At 31.0% G+C, this 17,946-nt stretch overlaps 3 protein-coding genes across 8 annotated transcripts in view; all 3 read right to left on the bottom strand.

Moving 5' to 3' along the window:
• Positions 1-2,253, bottom strand: part of LOC126727110 (protein DETOXIFICATION 40-like) — a 68,522-nt gene extending 66,269 nt beyond the window's left edge. For 2 of the 5 annotated variants that reach the window (XR_007656151.1, XR_007656149.1), the window contains exons 1-2: positions 1,704-2,253; positions 471-1,102 (exon numbers count right to left, since the gene is read on the bottom strand). Coding sequence is in view for 3 of the 5 variants with exons in the window: in XM_050432613.1 (XP_050288570.1) it covers positions 471-1,102; positions 1,704-2,051 (980 nt within the window). In the remaining 2 variants the exon portion in view is untranslated. The remainder of the gene's footprint in view (positions 1-470; positions 1,103-1,703) is intronic. The other 3 variants (XM_050432613.1, XM_050432611.1, XM_050432612.1) reach the window with 2 other exon arrangements.
• LOC126727112 (uncharacterized GPI-anchored protein At1g61900-like) overlaps positions 1-17,946 on the bottom strand; it is a 70,607-nt gene that overhangs the window by 42,072 nt on the left and 10,589 nt on the right. The gene's annotated exons all lie outside the window — the stretch shown is intronic.
• LOC126727111 (protein DETOXIFICATION 40-like) lies at positions 9,025-16,406 on the bottom strand. Its single transcript, XM_050432616.1, has 7 exons — positions 15,830-16,406; positions 15,055-15,686; positions 12,874-12,930; positions 12,514-12,752; positions 10,019-10,137; positions 9,848-9,934; positions 9,025-9,297 (listed from the first exon to the last, which is right to left on the bottom strand). The coding sequence occupies exons 1-7, from the start codon at positions 16,139-16,141 to the stop codon at positions 9,232-9,234; spliced, it is 1,512 nt and encodes a 503-aa protein (XP_050288573.1). The 5' UTR covers positions 16,142-16,406; the 3' UTR covers positions 9,025-9,231.

Below are 17,946 nucleotides of genomic sequence, written 5' to 3'. Positions count from 1 at the left end.
GTTAGATTAAAATTTTATTAATTTAAACCCCCAATCAAACCCAAAAATCAAAATAAAAAAGTTTAGGGTTTAAATTAATATAACTTTAAAAGTATGGGGTTCAATTTGAAACTAGTGAAACTATAAAGTTTAATTTGTAGAAATTTTAATCTTGGAGGTTTATTTCGAACACTTAAAAATATAAGGTTTAGTTTAAATTAAAAAATAAAAATAAAAACTTTTAAGGTGTCAAATGTAATTTTTCAAAAACTTAAAATGATAATAAAGTGAAGGCAACTTTTCTCTACTAGTCAAAAGTCTAGAAGAAAGTTGATTTATGTACACAACCTTTGCAGTGCTACTTTCTTCAGTGAATGTGATACATGTGAAGCAAAAGCTTACTATGATGCATTATTATTTGGTATTGAGCTTTACAAGGTTTCAACTATCTATGGATCCCATGCAAGATGAAAGGGGCCAAGTTTCCTTACCAAACAGCAAGAGAATCCAAAGCAAGCTCAGGGTCTTTGAGCAACCCAGCAACCAAAACTAGTATCTGAAAGTACCAAGTCTCTAAACACAGCATCACAGCCGATGCAGTTGACAATTTCAAGAACTCCCAAAGCCCAGAAAAGGCCTGCAAGCTAAAACCAGTCCAAGTGTGCTTACACTTACTACTCATCAAAATATACACAAACTGAGCCACCACTATGATCCACCACGATAAGCTCAAAGCCAATGATGCACCAATCAATCCCAATCCCAATTTGTACACGGCCAACCAACTTATCAATAAGTGTACCACAAGTGTAGCGGCAGATATGTATGCACTTGGGGCTACAATGCTTTGAGACTGGAGGAATTTTTGTATGGGAAAGTTCACAGCATAAGCAAAAATTTGTGGGATTAGACCATAGACAAAAACTGCAGCTGAAGATGCCACAGCCGTTGATTCACCTAGTAAGAGTAAGATTGGCTCTGATAATACGTAGACCACAGTCATGGGTATCCCAGTTAGAGTAAGGACAACCGTTGATCTTTGTAGATATACTCCTAGCATTTCATATCTGTGGGCTCCATAAGCTTGTCCACATAGAGTTTCTACCGCGCTTCCCATACCTAACTGCAAGTAAAACATTCATACATGAACTAATTATTGTTTTTGTCAGTTTTTCCTAAACAAAAGTGATCCTAGGCCCTAGCTGTCGTAGACGATTGTTCTTTTCTGGGGCTTTAATGCTGTGATTGTCCTCAATTTTATTTTCCACATACACATTTTTATTCATGTATTCCTTTATTATATTGACAAATTCTATTTTATTATGAATTGCACAATATTATTAATGCTTAGGAAAATTGTTGATTTTCATCATTAATGTGGTAAATTATTGATGATGTGATAAAATTAGATCCACACATTTTAAAATGAATATATAAAATTTAAGAGCTATATGGCAGAGTTACTCAAAATAATTTAGAGGATATCCTTGTTGAGTTGGCATTTTTCTTGGTATGGACGAGGATTAAGCAACAAGACTTTTAATGAATGTCACTGTTGCAGAGAGAGAGAGAGAGAGAGAGAGAGAATGTCACTGTTGCAAAGAGACGCATATAAAGAGAGAGAGGTCTTTGTGCATGTGTAAGTATATAAATACATACATACACATATATCTATCTATCTATATATATATATATATATATATATGTATATCGAAAGGACATACCATGAGTCCATAGGCCAAGAGTTGGATGCCACTGTTGCCAAGAGAGGCAGCGGCGAGCTCAAGATTGCCAAGGTGACCTGCAAAAACTCGTGTGGACAAAGACATGAAATTGTTGATCATGTAAACAAACACAGCCGGGGCGGCGAGGCGGAAGAGCAGCTTGAGTTCGATCCATGTGGCCAAACGGAGGCGCTTGATTCTCGGTAACTGGGTATCCGTTAACACCTTCTCTAGCCGAGAGTCTACTTCATGAAGCACAGGCGAAGATATGTGTTCTTGCTCTTGTTCTTGTGGTGCTGAGTGGTCGGAGTTTAATATGGGTTGGTGAAGCTCATCTTGGGAAGCCATAGTTTAGTGAAGAAAGTGGTGAGGATTCTAAAGAGAGAGATAATTGTTAGAGGATTAGAAGGGGTTGGAAGAATGTGATGCATGGAATGAGATCACTGTCATGTTACCTTTTATATCCAAAGAATAGAGAACTTGAGAATAAATATTTTGGTCGTTGGGGCTTTAATTGTTTTTATTTTTTTGAGAATCGGTGCTTTAATTGTTTGCTATGAAGTGTTGCTTTTTACTGATGCCATTTATGCAGCTGTTCATGTCAGGAATACTTTTTTTTTTTTTTTTTTATAAGAGAATATTTACTACTATTTATCTTCTTCTTTTTCTTTTTCTTTTTTTCTTTTTTTCTTTTTCAGTTTTTGTAAGCTTGCTTGATGATTTAATTATATAATGTTGTATATATTAATAATAAAATATAATATAATAAAATTTGAATCTTACAGGTGCTTCTTTTAAAAATAAATTTTGCACTTTCATCTAGTGAGTATCTTTGATTATTTTTAACAAATCATTTTTCAAAGCCTCAAGAGTCAAGATCAAATTATGGTATACTAATGGGGTTTAACTTATTTAAGTAATAGTCTAATAATAGTGACATTTTATAGTGTTTTATGTTTTTGTTTCAAATCCCACTTACCTATTAAAAAAATAAATCATTGCTTGTAATTAAGGTACATCTCATTTTTTTTTTCAATGAATGAAAGTGTGTAGAAATATATCATCTAAACGGTTTAAAAATTGCAAATTTTAAATGTGTGTTTTTTTTTTTAATCCTCTCTTCTTGTTAAGAAAGTAATTGAAAATAAAATGATTGGATATAATAAAATAAAATAGTTGACAATGAGAATTATTTAGAATTAATTTTGAATTAATTGTGTCTTTGATAATACAGCTAATTTGCAATTAATCGAATTAAAAAAAATTGCATTTAATCAAATTCAAAATAATCTGAGTTTATTTATTTATTTTTTTAAAAATACTATTGATGACACTACTTTGTCGAGTTCAATATTTTACAGGACAACCACGTTTATGGATCAATCCGAAATGCATTTGGTAATGTCTTGTAGTACACTTTTTTTTTTCCTGTATAAAGGCACTTATCATTAAAAAATACAATACAACTCTCCAGTATTTCTATAATTCAATTTAACGAGTATTTGTTGATTAGCCAATCAAAGAATGAACGTGAGGACAGTTGCAAACTTTTGTCTATTATATTATCTTATTTTAGCATCTGAACACATGCATGCTCAAAGATTCCTTTTTTTTTTTTTTTTTTTTTTTTTTTTTCAGATTATAATTTTTATTCACTTTCATAATAAAGTAAAATAAATAAACACAATCGCATCAGCGGGTGATTCCTTTATATTTGACTTCAAAACTGCCAATGTAGAAGATGAATATATACATCCAAACCAAATTAACTGAAATGAAAAATACACTATAAACCGAAAAATAAAAAGAAGGTAGATAACAACCTGCACAAACCCCACAATTTCATGTTTACAGTTTACTCCCCATATAAAGCATATTGGACTCCAATGACAACGCAATCCACTCAAAACCTGTTCATCAAAATTAATTAAAAAAGAAAGGGGAAAAAAAAAAAAAAAAGCAAAAAATCCAACAATTCTTAACACAGTAAACTAAATAGACTACCAAAAAAATGTCACCCCTGTTTAAAGGGTATTGGACTCTAATGGCAAAGCAATCTCACTCATAAACTGTTCATCACAATTCAAAAAAAAAAAAAGGTTTCACCCAATAAAATAAATACAAAAAAAAAAAAAAAAAAAAAAAACCTAAAAGATCTTACTGAGTGAACTATGTGAAGTCAACCTTGGACACATGACTGAAGATAAATCCACATGTATAAATTAATCAAATCTAAAAGATCTTATTGAGCGAACTATGTGAAGTCAATCGTGAACACGTAACTAAAGATAAATCCACATGTTACATGTATAAATTACACAATAAGAAAATCCTAACCTGGTGCAAAGAAAGTAACCTTTGATGGGAATCCTTGGCTACGATTTAAAATATTGGATAAACTAATATTCTTATTTATATCATTATGGCAAAAATCTAACTCCGTGTAACTTGAATCTAGATAAAGGAGAAATAACCAAGGATGGTTGGAGAGTGGTAGTTTTATCAGGAAACTGCTAAATAACCAGTGATGCCTAGAGTTTTAAGCGTGCAGTTCTCCACAAAACAAGTAGTGTTTTTAAACTTTGAATTAGTGGGAAAAAATGGGTGTTAGGAACCCATGGATAGAACTCACACTTGAAAAGGGGCTTGCAAGGGGAGGGTGTTCAAGAACTTATAAACGCATGGTTAAGTTTATATTTAATCCAAGTGGGATATTAGGATCAAAATATACAACCACACTCCGTAGCTGACGTCCACAACGGCTCACTCTAGCGATACTAACCCGATGGTATCTCATACTCAATGAGCTACATCCAATTACTCAACGTGGTGATTGGCTCTAATACCAATTGATAGGAATCCATGGACATCTGCTATGTGACATTATAAAAAAAAAATAATAATAAAAAATCCAACTTCATTTTAGACAAGTAATTGGGAAAGCATTGTGAGGGGCCTACGACATCTACTATGTGATATTATTATTTATTATCAAGTTAAAACATCAAATGAGTAAGTTGTATGTAATATAACTTACCTCATTATTCCTTAAAAGTTACCATGATTTTTTAGTAGATTTTGTAGTGTAGTTTTGTATTAGAATCTTATTCTCTCTCTCCTTTGTATGTATTTGTTTCTAAAATAAATGGTTAAGACACTAATTGCATTAAAGAAAAAACATTAATTAATTATGTTTCTAAAGTTCAATCCCTCACACCCCCAACCCCCAAATTATTTTGTTATGAATTTTGGGCAATGAGTCAGGTAATTTGGTTATGAATTTTGGGCAATGAGTCAAACTACCGAGTCGAGCTAATGGGCTAAGTTAATGAGCCAGCCCACCAAGCGCCCATGGGTAAAGAAACCAACCCATAACCTATCCCATTGAGCTACTGGGTTGTCCACGGACTTCAATATTACTGGGTCGGGTTACCCATGAGCCTGGTGGGCTGGCGGGCTATTGGGCCAGCCCATGGGTCATGGGATTTGATGACCCTTACTTATTCGATCATAAATTTTTTTACCAATTAAGTTAATTAGAACACACTCTTAATTACTACATTTTTTTTTAATAAATTTTTGTCGTTGAAGCATGTGAGATATTATAGAAGGGAAATTTGAATGGACATATCTATTAGAAGCGATAAGAAATGTGAATTTTTTTTTACAAGAAATATGATTTAAACTTATAAAAAAAAAAAAAAAGTTGGTTTAGTATTTGGTTTGATTTATCTATTTTTTTATTCTAACTCATGAAACTTCTTTGCAGCACAAGTTAAAAGACAGTAAAACCATCAAGGTGGAGAGCATCTAGAAAAAACATTAAACAGAGCGTTGACACTTGAAATGACAGCCCTAGACACATGATAAATAAGAAAGAGACCTTTAAACTTTTTTGGACCAGCACAAAATTGTGGAGGTAAAGTTTGTTTGGAAGCACATGTGGAGTGCCAAAAACACTGGTGGAAGACACCCATGCACCTCTCTCTTTCTCAACATATTTTTGTTTTGTTTTTCCTATAAAAAAAAAAAACATATTTTTCTTTTTGCTTTTAACAATAGTATTGCGCAAACTAGAAGTGTATATGTAAAATCTCTACCTTTTACTAATAATAATAATAAGTAGATTAAGGGAGGATTTTATCCCTCACTTAGAAAAGGGCAATTACCAATTGCAACAAAACGATATCGTTTTGGTGTAATAGGTACTCTCTCACTAGATATGTTGCTCTGTTACTGTTTTTTAACAAATATGGGCAGAATGTTTAGATTATCATGACTTATAAAATCTAGTATTATATATATTATAAGGATTGAATTTGTGAAAAAAAACATACATGATACATCTCTTTAACATTAGTTTCTTACGATCATAACTATATTGCTTTGATTATTTATTTATTTATTTAAATTACATGCATCGTGCGTACTAGTATTAATGATAATTTTTTAAGAAGTAGGATTTTAATTATATGTATAATTAAAATTAAATCCTAACACAAGGAAATTAAAAGAGAAAAAGAAAAATAAGAAGATGCTATTTGAAGTCTAAAAATTGTTATTAGGCACCATTCTGTCATACTTCCAGAAGCATTTGCATTCCCTCAAACTATTTGTAATGAGTAATGAGAATACTTGGGAATTTTCTAGGCCCCTAAAAGATTATCCTAAGCCAAATGATTAATAATCCAATAACATCTATTCAATTAAAAATTAATACTTTCTTCTCATCATATGCGCTTCGTACATGCAATGAGATTCTTTTTTTGTAGTTTTTGGGTAGTTTATATATATATATATATATATAGAACATGAGGTAGTTTTGGTTGTGTGCATGGGGTAGGTTTTTTGTTTTTAATTTTTGTTGATTTACGGTTTTAACCTTATTTTTTGTGTTTTAAGAATAAGGATAAGTCAATTGAATTAGGTGTATTTTTGGAAGTACAAATAATAATAACTAACTTTTTTAATCTTCTTAATATATAGAGATTCCATCATACTTCCACAAGCATTTACATTCCCTCAAACTATTCTAGGTCCCTAAAAGATTATCCTAAGCCAAACGACTAATAACCCAATAACCCAATAACATTTGTTTTCAATCTTTGTTGATTTACGGTTTTAACCTCATTTTTTTATGTTTTAAGAATAATTATAAATTAATTAAATTAGGGGTATTTTTGAAAAATAATAATAATAATAATAACTTTTTGAATCCTCTTAATATATAGAGATAACATCTATTTAATTTAATTATAAATTAATACTTTCTCCTTGTTGGTTTGGGAATCAAATTTTTTACCAAAATATGAAACACCTCTAAGATCCCATTAATCCATAAACTTTATTGTTTTTCTCATCCAATGAAACAAATTAATATCAGGATAAATATTCAATTAGCTATCATTTATGTTCCCCCTCAAAAAACAAAAAAAAAAACAAAAAAAACAAAAAACAAAAAAACTATCATTTATGTTATTAACAAAACACACCAAGAATATGTATATAAAAATTGCATAAAAGATGCACAATAGCCAATTTTCATTGATAATATGACTAAAACTGTGGTTTTTATTTTTAATTATTAATGTATGAGATAAAATCAAACCAACTGGAAGAAAACACAGATTACACCAAATTTATGCTTTTGAAATCACTCTTTATAATCCGTTTGACTTTGATCGTTTCTATGTGCCTAATAAATATTAAAAAAAAAATTATTTGGCTGTTCTCTACTTCTTGTCTCCGTTCCTCTCCCATACAATCAAATCCATTATCCATATATATATATATATATATATATATATATTTTTTTTTTTTTTTTTCTTGTCTTCTTATTCACTTAGACAGATTCTTGGTTTCTTCTCATATGTCCTTTTTTCCCTGTCGGAATGGGATTCCAAAAGCTAGAACCCATCATTGTAATCTGCAAGAGTATTTCTAGTAGTTCACTCAAAATTTCAATCAAATTTAGTTTAAAAAATAGTTTTTTCTAGTCTTCAATTTTTAAATACATTCTTCAACAACCTTTCTTATTCTCTCTATTTCAGGTCTTTTTTTTTATTCCCTTTCTTCTCTCTAAGAACCTTTCCTTTCTGTCTCTTTAGATTTTTTTTTTTTTTAAATTTATAAAAAATATCTCTTACCTATACAGATTGCCAGATTGGTTCATTTGGCTCTCTGTCATTATTCATATTTCTTTCTTTTTTAACCCTGCTCACACTTTCTTGCTATTCAGCATTGGAGTTGGACAGTGGACACCCATCAAAGGCCACTTGGTCAAATTGAGCTCAGGCGTTCTATTTTTTCTGTGGGGTAGTGAGAAAAAGAAAGGAGAAAAGCTAGCTTTGGAGTTAAGACACCCATCAAAGGCCACTTGTTCATATTGAGCTCAGGCTTTCTATTTTTTTTCTGTGGGGTAGTGAGAAAAAGAAAGGAGAAAAGAAAGAGAATAAGAATAATTGTGTCAAAAATATCGAATATGGTTTGGAGATGCCATGAGAGTTTCTGTAGCAATTACTAATTTTTCTAGCCATAGGTTTATAAGCTTATTGGAGCTTATTTTTTAACTCACTTTGTTGTAATTATATAATATTGCGGGTGTTCAAATGATGTCGTATTTCCTTCTCACACGACATGACTGTACCAAACAGTTTTAAAAAAAAAAAATTCTTTGTATACTTGTTGAAATAATATATATTCGTAATTTTTTTTATACATGTGTTATCGTTATAAAATATCAATACCACAATACATTCTTAGAAAATTAATACAGCATATATAGAGACTATGGTAAACAATATAATATATATAGTATTCTTAAATCTTTTTTCAAAGTAATGGGAAAAATGTATTATGATACAATTAATCTTTAAATTTGAATATGACGTTTTATGACAATGTTAAAGATATTAGATTTATGTATATTGGCCTAAAAGGCAGATTTATTTTATTCAGCCAATATATCTCTAATCCTAGATTATAATTCCTATATTTACCTTATTTAGGATTCATTGTAACATATAAATTGAGATTATAACTCCTTAAAATTGGAGTTATAAAAATTTTTAGTTGTATATAAAAATTGGACTGTGGATGTTGTGGCTCACATATTTGGAAAGGTTTAATGTAGCTGGGTTGTTAATTAGAGCCCATTTTAAGTTAGTTGGACACTTCTATCACTTTTGTCAAAAAAAAAAAAGTTAGTTGGACACAATAAACGCCATTTCCTTTTTTGGATGGACATTTTCCTTAATGACTGGCCTCTTTGTCCTTCAAATTCTCAGCTCGAATAAACGACTAATAATGAGTCAAATTGAAATTCAAGAACAAAAAATCAGAAATTGAAATTCAATGCAGTGTTAATAATCTGACTAAGCCAGTGGCACCAAATTTGGTGAGGATCCTCATGAAGCATCATGATGAGCTTATTGAAAATTGAAAATTGAACACTTTGATGGTTATCGGTTGGAAAAGATCCCATTTTCCATGCACGCAAAGGCTTGTAACTTGATGCGAAAAGAGTGGGTTAATCCGTCAAAAGAGATTCCTTCTTGTCTTCCCACTTATCCAAACGCAACTTCGCTTTTTCAACCTGAAAATTTTTAGAGTTCAATATACAAATGATCACCAATTTGGAAAATTGAATTACCTACTTGTCAAAAATACAAATAATTAATCAGCATCGCAATAAATGTTTTCTTGCTAATTTAAATAATTCAATAACTACAACAGTAGAGAGGGAATTTGCAAATGTCTATATTAGAATATTAAACAGTGTCAACCGAATTACAAAGTCTTGGATTTTTTACCAAGATTTGAGCAACTAACAAACTAGTCAAAATAAGAATGTTAGTTGAGTCTTTATCTTTCGTTATATATTTATTTGAGGCCATCATCATAATTATTCCACTAAGCAAATAATTAATTTTTTTTCCCTTTGATTGATAAGTAAATCATTGTTAGTCCTTGTCATTATGAGTCCGCCGAAATTTGGACTGGTATTAGAATTACTTGTCATTATCACTATTCACTTATAGACTTGTAGTAAAACCCAAGTTGTTTTAATTATTATCAAAAAGAAACGAGTTAAAATTTAATATTGTATATGTTAATGTGATTATTACTTTGGTTGTTGAATTTACCTCTTTAGTCCAATCTGTCCGAAATGTGAACCAAATTAAAATGAGAGTCTGTATAAAAGTGCCCCCTATCATCCCAGACCAAATGCCCTACACCAAAAACATAATTGAGTAAATAAAGGAACTGTTAACTCAAAAATAAAGGTAATAGTAAGAGTAAATAATTGGTCATACCTTAGCTCCAAGGTCGAATTTAAAGCCAAGTACTGCACCCAATGGGATACCAATAATGTAGTAACACCCCACGTTAACGTACGCAACAAATGCTTGCCATCCACAGCCGACAGCCACTCCTTGAAAAATATGAAAACTATTTACATTTCTATTTTCTACCTTTTTTTTAGTTTATCAAATAGTTGCTGACATACCCAATTTTTGTGGATATATGATAATATAAATTAATTATATAACATTTTAAGGGTAAGTCATAAGATTATTTAAATAATAGGGATATTAAAAATTCTACTATATAAGTCTTACAAGTTAATGTGTCACTAATCACCAAAAAAAAAAAAAAAAAAAAAAAAAAAAAAAAAAAAAAAAAAACCTATTCAAATAATTATTTAATATGTTAGAATGGCACTAATTACCTCCTATCATATATATCTTTAAAAAATTCCTGACATCTATATGTTATTCACATTTGACATGCAAAGTATGCAGTAATATACATTTTAAATGCACACCATTGTCTCAATTTCTTAATAAGTCTTATAACTCAACTAATATTTTTTAGTATTTTTATCGGAAATGTTCACAGTTCAAAACTTTAACTCCCTCCTCCCTAATTATCAAATTATAAAAATTCAAAAAAAAAAAAAAAAAAACTTTTATCTTACACAAAATATTCCATGTGGCATGCACTCCTAGTCCTATGTTCTGCATATCCATCCAGCTCAGGTGCAGCTCGATTACCTTCCCTCTTTACATGAATTATTTATTTCACAACATTTGGAGCCACTTATTTCTTTTAGCCTCATCAATGATGCCTCCTTGCTTATCAATAAAGTTTTGTTTAATGATTGTTTAGCATTACTCTTAGGAATAATATTAGTAATAATAACGATCTTTAATTAGAAGATAACTTCCAGCAATGTGAGAGAGATGTTCAACAACTAGTCCATCACTACCATTAAAAGACTTGACTATTAGATTTCTTCATTATCTGTGTTAGTTAAATGAGTATTTTTGGCTGTTTACCTGTAAAATGTAGATCACTCAGTCGAGAAAAGGATAGACAATAGAGTACAAGAACATGTTCATTGAATAACAAAGATAGCATAAGAATTTGTACAGCTTGTTGGTCAGTGCAAGTTTAGGTTCAGCAAAAAGCTAAATTTTTCCATGGCTAATATTATTATGAAGATATAGACTGGGTGCATTGCATCCTAGAATCATGTCTAAAGCTAATTGACTCTGAATAACCTGAGAAAGCTGTCATGCATGCAGTCTTTACATTATCAATCTCATCGGAATTTGTTTTGGATGAGTTTTATATATATATATATAAACTTGTTTTGTTTATGCTCAAATTTTTTTTAAAACAAATAAACTGATAAAAATATGCTCATGCATGCAAGCAAACACCTAATCTCGTATTTTAGTCACTTAGTCAAATTTTTTTATTAGTTAGATAAAAGTAAGATAGAACAAACATTCTTGATGCCTAGCTACTAGCTACGTACTGATTCCAATTGAACTTACTGATTTGTCTGCTTGTGGTGATCCAATTAAATGAATTGAAAACATCACTGTCTTACCTAGCAAAAACGAACTTGAACTCTAGTTTTTTTTTTTTTCTCAATGGGAGTATTTTATTGCTATGAAAACTACACTTCATCAATTTTGTCTTGGAGTACTCAAAAGCTAGCTCTAACTTGGTTATTTAATTCCTAATAGCAGTGACAAAGTGACGGGAAGGGATTGTGTCCGGTGAAAGTTATCACTACGTCAAAATTCGGACATGTGTTCAAGATTGGACACATGTCTTTAATCTAACATGTCCAGTGATAACTTTCATTGAACACAAACCACACTCCAAAGTGACTATATTAGATTGGAAAATTCAAGACAAGATCATACATACATAACCTTGGTTGGTCTATTGGGTTTTGGTTTTTTTTTTTTTTTTTTGAAATAGGGTTTTAGGTCTTATTCAATGAAAGTATTCTTGTGTGCATGTATGTGGAACAAAGGAATTACACTTACCCAAAAGTCACTATATAGATCATAAAACTGTTTCAATTATTAGGGTTTCCAATTTAGGCATGACCTACGTGGTGACTCACAAAAGTCAGGTATTACTGTATGTATTACGTACACATATGATTAAAGGGTTCTCAGCTTAATTTTGTGCTTACCCTATATATCTTGATGGACCACATGTAGTAATATCAAAAATTGTCACGCGTGTGCATTTTTCAACTGCAATGATTTAGCAAAGTGGTAGCTAGAAAAATTCTATTTTCTTTATGGTATATCGTACTATTGGCACTGCTAGCTAGGTTGTCACACTTTAATGTGCTCTGTAGCTATATAATAACAAGTACAAGAAAATAATTAACTAAAAAAATAGAGAATCACATCATTACCAAACACAAGAAAGTCAAGAATTAATGGTAAAGTACTAGTTACAAGCAATTTATTATTGGAGAGACCAAAATTCTTACCAGACAAAACGGGTTGGATTCCATTGAGTATGATAGATATGGCAAGGAAGGGAGAGAGTTCTGAGACAGCATCAGCCACAGTTGAACCACTCGTAAATACATAGCTAATGACATGCCTCAAGGCAAGAACAAGGATGGCGCAGATCACCGCGATGACGGCAGAACTTAGTGTTACTATCACCACAGAAAATGCCGCAGATTTTGGATGTCCAGCTCCTAGCTCATTGCTCACCCTTACACTAGTATATTGTTTATATATTTTGCAGTAAACGTACAGTTAGATATCAATTTTTTAATTAATGATGTTAGTTGTTACTATATATGCAATTATATTTGTCACAAAACCACATAGATGCTAACCTTGCAGCAGCATTGAAACCCACTGATATCATGTACACCCATCCTGATACGGTCATGCTGCGACCACAAAATCATGCTACTCATTAGTACCTATCATATTCTTCTTTTCTTTTTTCTTTTTTCTTTTTCTTTTTATTGACCTCACAGTAAAACTTCTTTTGTGGAAAGTGCGTATTTGTTACAGTCAAAACTCAAAAGCCTGCATGTTTTAGATTTCCAGAATCCCATTCAATTTTCACGTTAGCCTTTACACCATCTTTTTCACCTTTCTTGTAAAGTATATACTTTTTTGATAATCTAAACCATAAGTATATACATTATAATACATATGTCAAATTTGATAGAGTAAGGTGGTAAGTAGTCATTAGTGTATAATAAAAGTGGGAAAATACTAAAATATTATAAGTTTTACCATATAGAACTTATATACTGATGTGGTAATGAATGTAATTGGTGAATTTCAATTACCTCATAATTAAATTCTGAATTGTTTTTTCTAATTGATGACACATTATTTTGTAGAACCAATGTAGCAAAACTTGTAGTACCTATAATATTATTCATAAAAGTGAGGTCAATTATGATCCCATTTAAAATTGATATTATATAATCACAATCTACCACCTCAAATATTGTGAAAAGAGTTGGTGAAATTTGTTGTGTTCATAGTATTGTTGAGTGATAAGTAGTGAATATTGAAGAAACATTACTTTCATATGTACAAATCACTAAAACTACTTTGATTGTGTATTAATCATAATAGACCACTTAATAAATGTGAAAAAAAAAAATCATTAATTATACATAGATATAAAAACCTAACAGACCAATCAGTCACTACTTTCTTTTTGTGTTCCTAATTATGTTCACATTAATTATATATATATATATATATATATAATATATAAAATGATTTGTCTTATTCGTAGTGATTCCTTTTATACTTCGTTAGTTAAATTTGGTTGTTTTTTAAGGAAAAGACAAAAATGATTGTGATAGGGTACAAGACAAAAGTGAAACACTACCTGCTTTCTATTCATGTGAACAAGTCAGCCAAAAAAAAAAAAAAAAAAAAAAAGAATGAAAGAAGGAATGGTAGCCGAATAAATAGAAATTAGAAAGTTCTTAGTTGACCGATTGTTGTTCAGGTAGCTAGCGGATCTATTTGACCCTCAACCAACAACCTCTTTTTCTCTATTATTACACTCGACATGATCTACCTTCTACCCTTTATTTTGTCCTCCTTATCCGAAAAATCCTAAGAGACCAAAATTGGTGGTCCGAACCAAAATGAAAAAAGTCCATGATAAAACTTTTTTATTGTGTCACAGCTTTATCATGTAGCCGTGATAAGTGGTTTATGTAAAAGTAATAAATAGCTATTCATAATCTGTTATTTTATCTGTATATATTAAGAAGATTCAGAAAGTTAGTTATTACTTTTTTTCCCTGCAAAAAATACCTTTAAATTAATTAACCAACAACTTAAAAATAAGGTTAAAATAGTAAATTGGAAAAAGAAAATTAGTTATTGCTTTTTTTATTGTCAAAAATACCCCTACCTAAAACTTAAAAATGGGGCTAAAATAGTAAATTGGCAAAAATTATAAATTCCTATTTCTACGTAAATGTCTTCCTACTTCTAATAAACTCTTACTTTTTTCTACTTCTACTCACTAACTACCTACAAAATAGGATTACTCTTTTGATAATTTTAAAACTCCTTTAATCTACAAAACTCACCCTACGTATTCTTTTTTTTTTTTTTTTTTTTTACTTCATCACGATGTATTTGTTTCTTCTGTCCTACTTTTTTTTTTTAAATTTCATTACACCCTTAGTTTTTTTTTTTTTTTTTTTTTTTTTTTTTTTTATATTTGTGATTTGAAAAAATAGTAATTCCAAATTATAATAAATACAAATTATTAATTTTTACCAAAAAAATAGAAGAGTCTTTGAGCATGCGCGCAAAAGCTAGTATAAAATAATTTTTTTTTTTATAAAAAAGTGTGATTATCGGGATAGAATTACTCCCAAAATCCAAGACACACTTAATTGAATGTGTTTTTGCTAAACTCTAAACTGTGGGCATATTCTAAGTTCCCCTCAACCCACACAAGCACATAAGTGGTCACAAGCACACAAGTGGGGTCAAGAAGAAAAGAGTAGGGCTTTTCTTACCAAATGGAGAGAGCGTCCAAAGCAATCTCAGCATTTTGGAGCAACCCAGCAATCAACACAAGTATCTGATAATACCAAGTCTCCAGACATAGCATGATAGCTGATGCAGTAGATAATTTCAAAAAGTCCCAGAGCCCAGAAAAAGCTTGCCAGCTAAGTCCAGTCCATGTGTATTTGCACCTGTCACTCACCAATATGTACACAAACTGCGCAATCACTATGATCCACCATGAAAAGCTCAACATCAATGCCGCACCCAACAATCCCCAGCCCAGTTTGTAAATCACAATCCAGCTCAATAGTAAATGCACAACTAGCGTAGCTGCAGAGATGTACGAGCTAGGTGCCACTATGCTTTGTGCTTGCAGAAACTTTTGTATGGGAAAATTAGCAGCATAGGCAAAGATTTGTGGGATAAGACCATAGACAAAAATTGCAGCCGCGGATGCAATGGAACTTGATTCACCTAAAGCAAGCAAGAGGGGCTTGGAGAAGATGTAGATGAACATAACTAAGACCCCAGTACACATGAGTAGGATCATTGATCGCTGAAGATATACGCCTAGCATTTCAAACTTGTGAGCACCATAAGCCTGCCCACATAGTGTTTCCACTGCGCTTCCCATTCCAAGCTAGCCAATCAATAGATTAATCAGTGTCGATCGCATATGACTTGCTTTTTCACTTTTATCAAAGTTGTAATATCTTATAAGTGTAACAAAAATATGTACAAATTGAGATGAGGTTATAGTACTTAGTGTTGAGGTATACGTACCATGAGTCCATAGGCGAATATTTGGATACCATTGTTACCAAGAGAGGCAGCAGCGAGCTCAAGATTACCTAGATGACCACAAAAGATTTGTGTGGACATGGAAGTGACATTGTTGAGTAAGTAAACCACTACCGCAGGTGCTGCTAGGCGAAAGAGAGTTTTCAGTTCAATCCATGTACCGGATTTTAGGCGGCTAAAGTTTGAAATCTCGGTGTTGGATAGGGTTTCTTCTAGTTCAGAACTCACTGTCACTGGTGTTGGTCGTTTTGATTGTAATATGGGTTCATGGAGCTCACTGTCAATGGTGTCCATGCTCTCTCTCTCTCACACTCACACACAAAGAAGTCTGAGTTTGTGATAGCTAGTAAAGTTACCCTTTTTTTATACTGCTTGATATTTGATATATAAGATACAGAGGGGTTTCTAAACGAAGAACACTGAGTTTGTGAGAGCTAGTTATATGTATAACCAGTTTGCCTATGATTATAACTGTTTAAATTAGTATATATAGTAAGGGTTTTCTAGATGAAGGACATCCACTAGAACATGGATGAGGGTTTTGAGGCCATTTGAAAAGTTGAAAGTTGGGATGGAGCTTTGAACTACACCACAAAGGGGATTAAAAAAAAAAAAAAAAAAAAAAAAAAAAAAAAACAAATACTAGAGTACAAACATGTAAAGGAAAAATAATAATAATTTGAAGGGTTAAGATATGCCTATTTAATTAATAGATTTAAGAATTCTAACAACTCTTAGATAAAAATAACAAAACCAGATGGAAATATTTGTATGTATATAATTTCACTTTTTGGGTTTATGCGATCTGCACTAAAGAATCAAATCAACCTAATAATTTTATAAGATATAAAAAATAGAATGAGCTATTAAGCATTACGTAATGAATTACGTAACAAATCAACCCGATACTTTTAATTTAAATATATTTTTCCTCTTTAATTAGGACATCCTAAGATTTTTTTTTTAACAGGAAATTCTTATGTTATTACCTTTTTGTTTTCGAAACCCAATAAGATTTTTTGAAAAGATTATGTCACAACTAAAATAAAAGTTTGTGAGTTTTGTATAAAACTTTCGTTTCTGTAAGATATGAGAAATGATTAATAGGGAACTTGACATCTAATTTTGGAGAAGACTGATTCATGTGCAACATATAACTTATGACCATTTCTCATATAAATATTCAAAACTAAAAGAATTATTTTACAATGAATGGAGTATAGTCAATTTAAAGGTCAGTAACTGGAATTTTGATCCAAGAAGTTATTAGTGAGAAGTCACAACAACAATTCCTATACAGAACAGAACAAGGGAATCCGAATCAATTTTCCTTTAACAGGGCATATATCCTTTGTTAGAACTTAGGATAAGCTAAGGCATATTGAGTTGTTCTCGATAGGACAGCACTTGAAACTTTCGCACATCAAACACTAAACACCAAATACTAAAATATTGGTGAGAGTGAGAAAGGGGTTTAGAGCACTAGCATTTCGCACATCAAACACCAAATAACATACTCCATGAAATGTTCCGAATGTCAAATATTATGTTTTTTTAGAACATACTATGTTTACAATAATGTTCTACTAATAGAACGGCACTGTAGCATATTTAAAAAAATAATAATAATTCGCCAGCTCTCTGGCTGAATAAAGCCCAATAATAGGTACGTACGTATTCATGAAAGAGATTACAACAACATTTATTTTCCTACCTTTTGTCAAACTGTTTCATTGTTGGGATCCAGTCATTTACTGTGAAGATTGTGTAAATACATGACTATTTAATTCACAATGCTCAGATCTCTTACTCCCAATAATTAAACTAAATTATGTAGTTAAATCGAATCTATTGCATAGTTTGACTACAGAATTAACTTAGTAATTTTAATTGATGACTTCGAAATATACAAAAGATTCTTTTGTTAGAACTCAGAATCATTATTAAAGGCGGTGAAGTGGGCACTGTATGCGATTACCTAAAGTTAAAAATGAAAACAAATTAATTAATTTTTTTTTAGAAATAGTTTTTAAAACCTCATTTCTTTTTAAGTTTCAATATATTTTTTACACAATAATATTAAAATAAGTTGTGTTAAA

This window comes from Quercus robur, chromosome 5, assembly GCF_932294415.1.
Source record: "Quercus robur chromosome 5, dhQueRobu3.1, whole genome shotgun sequence".
Lineage (NCBI taxonomy): Eukaryota > Viridiplantae > Streptophyta > Magnoliopsida > Fagales > Fagaceae > Quercus > Quercus robur.
Note: the sequence above shows the minus strand (reverse complement) of the source record. Positions and strands in the feature narration are given on the sequence as shown.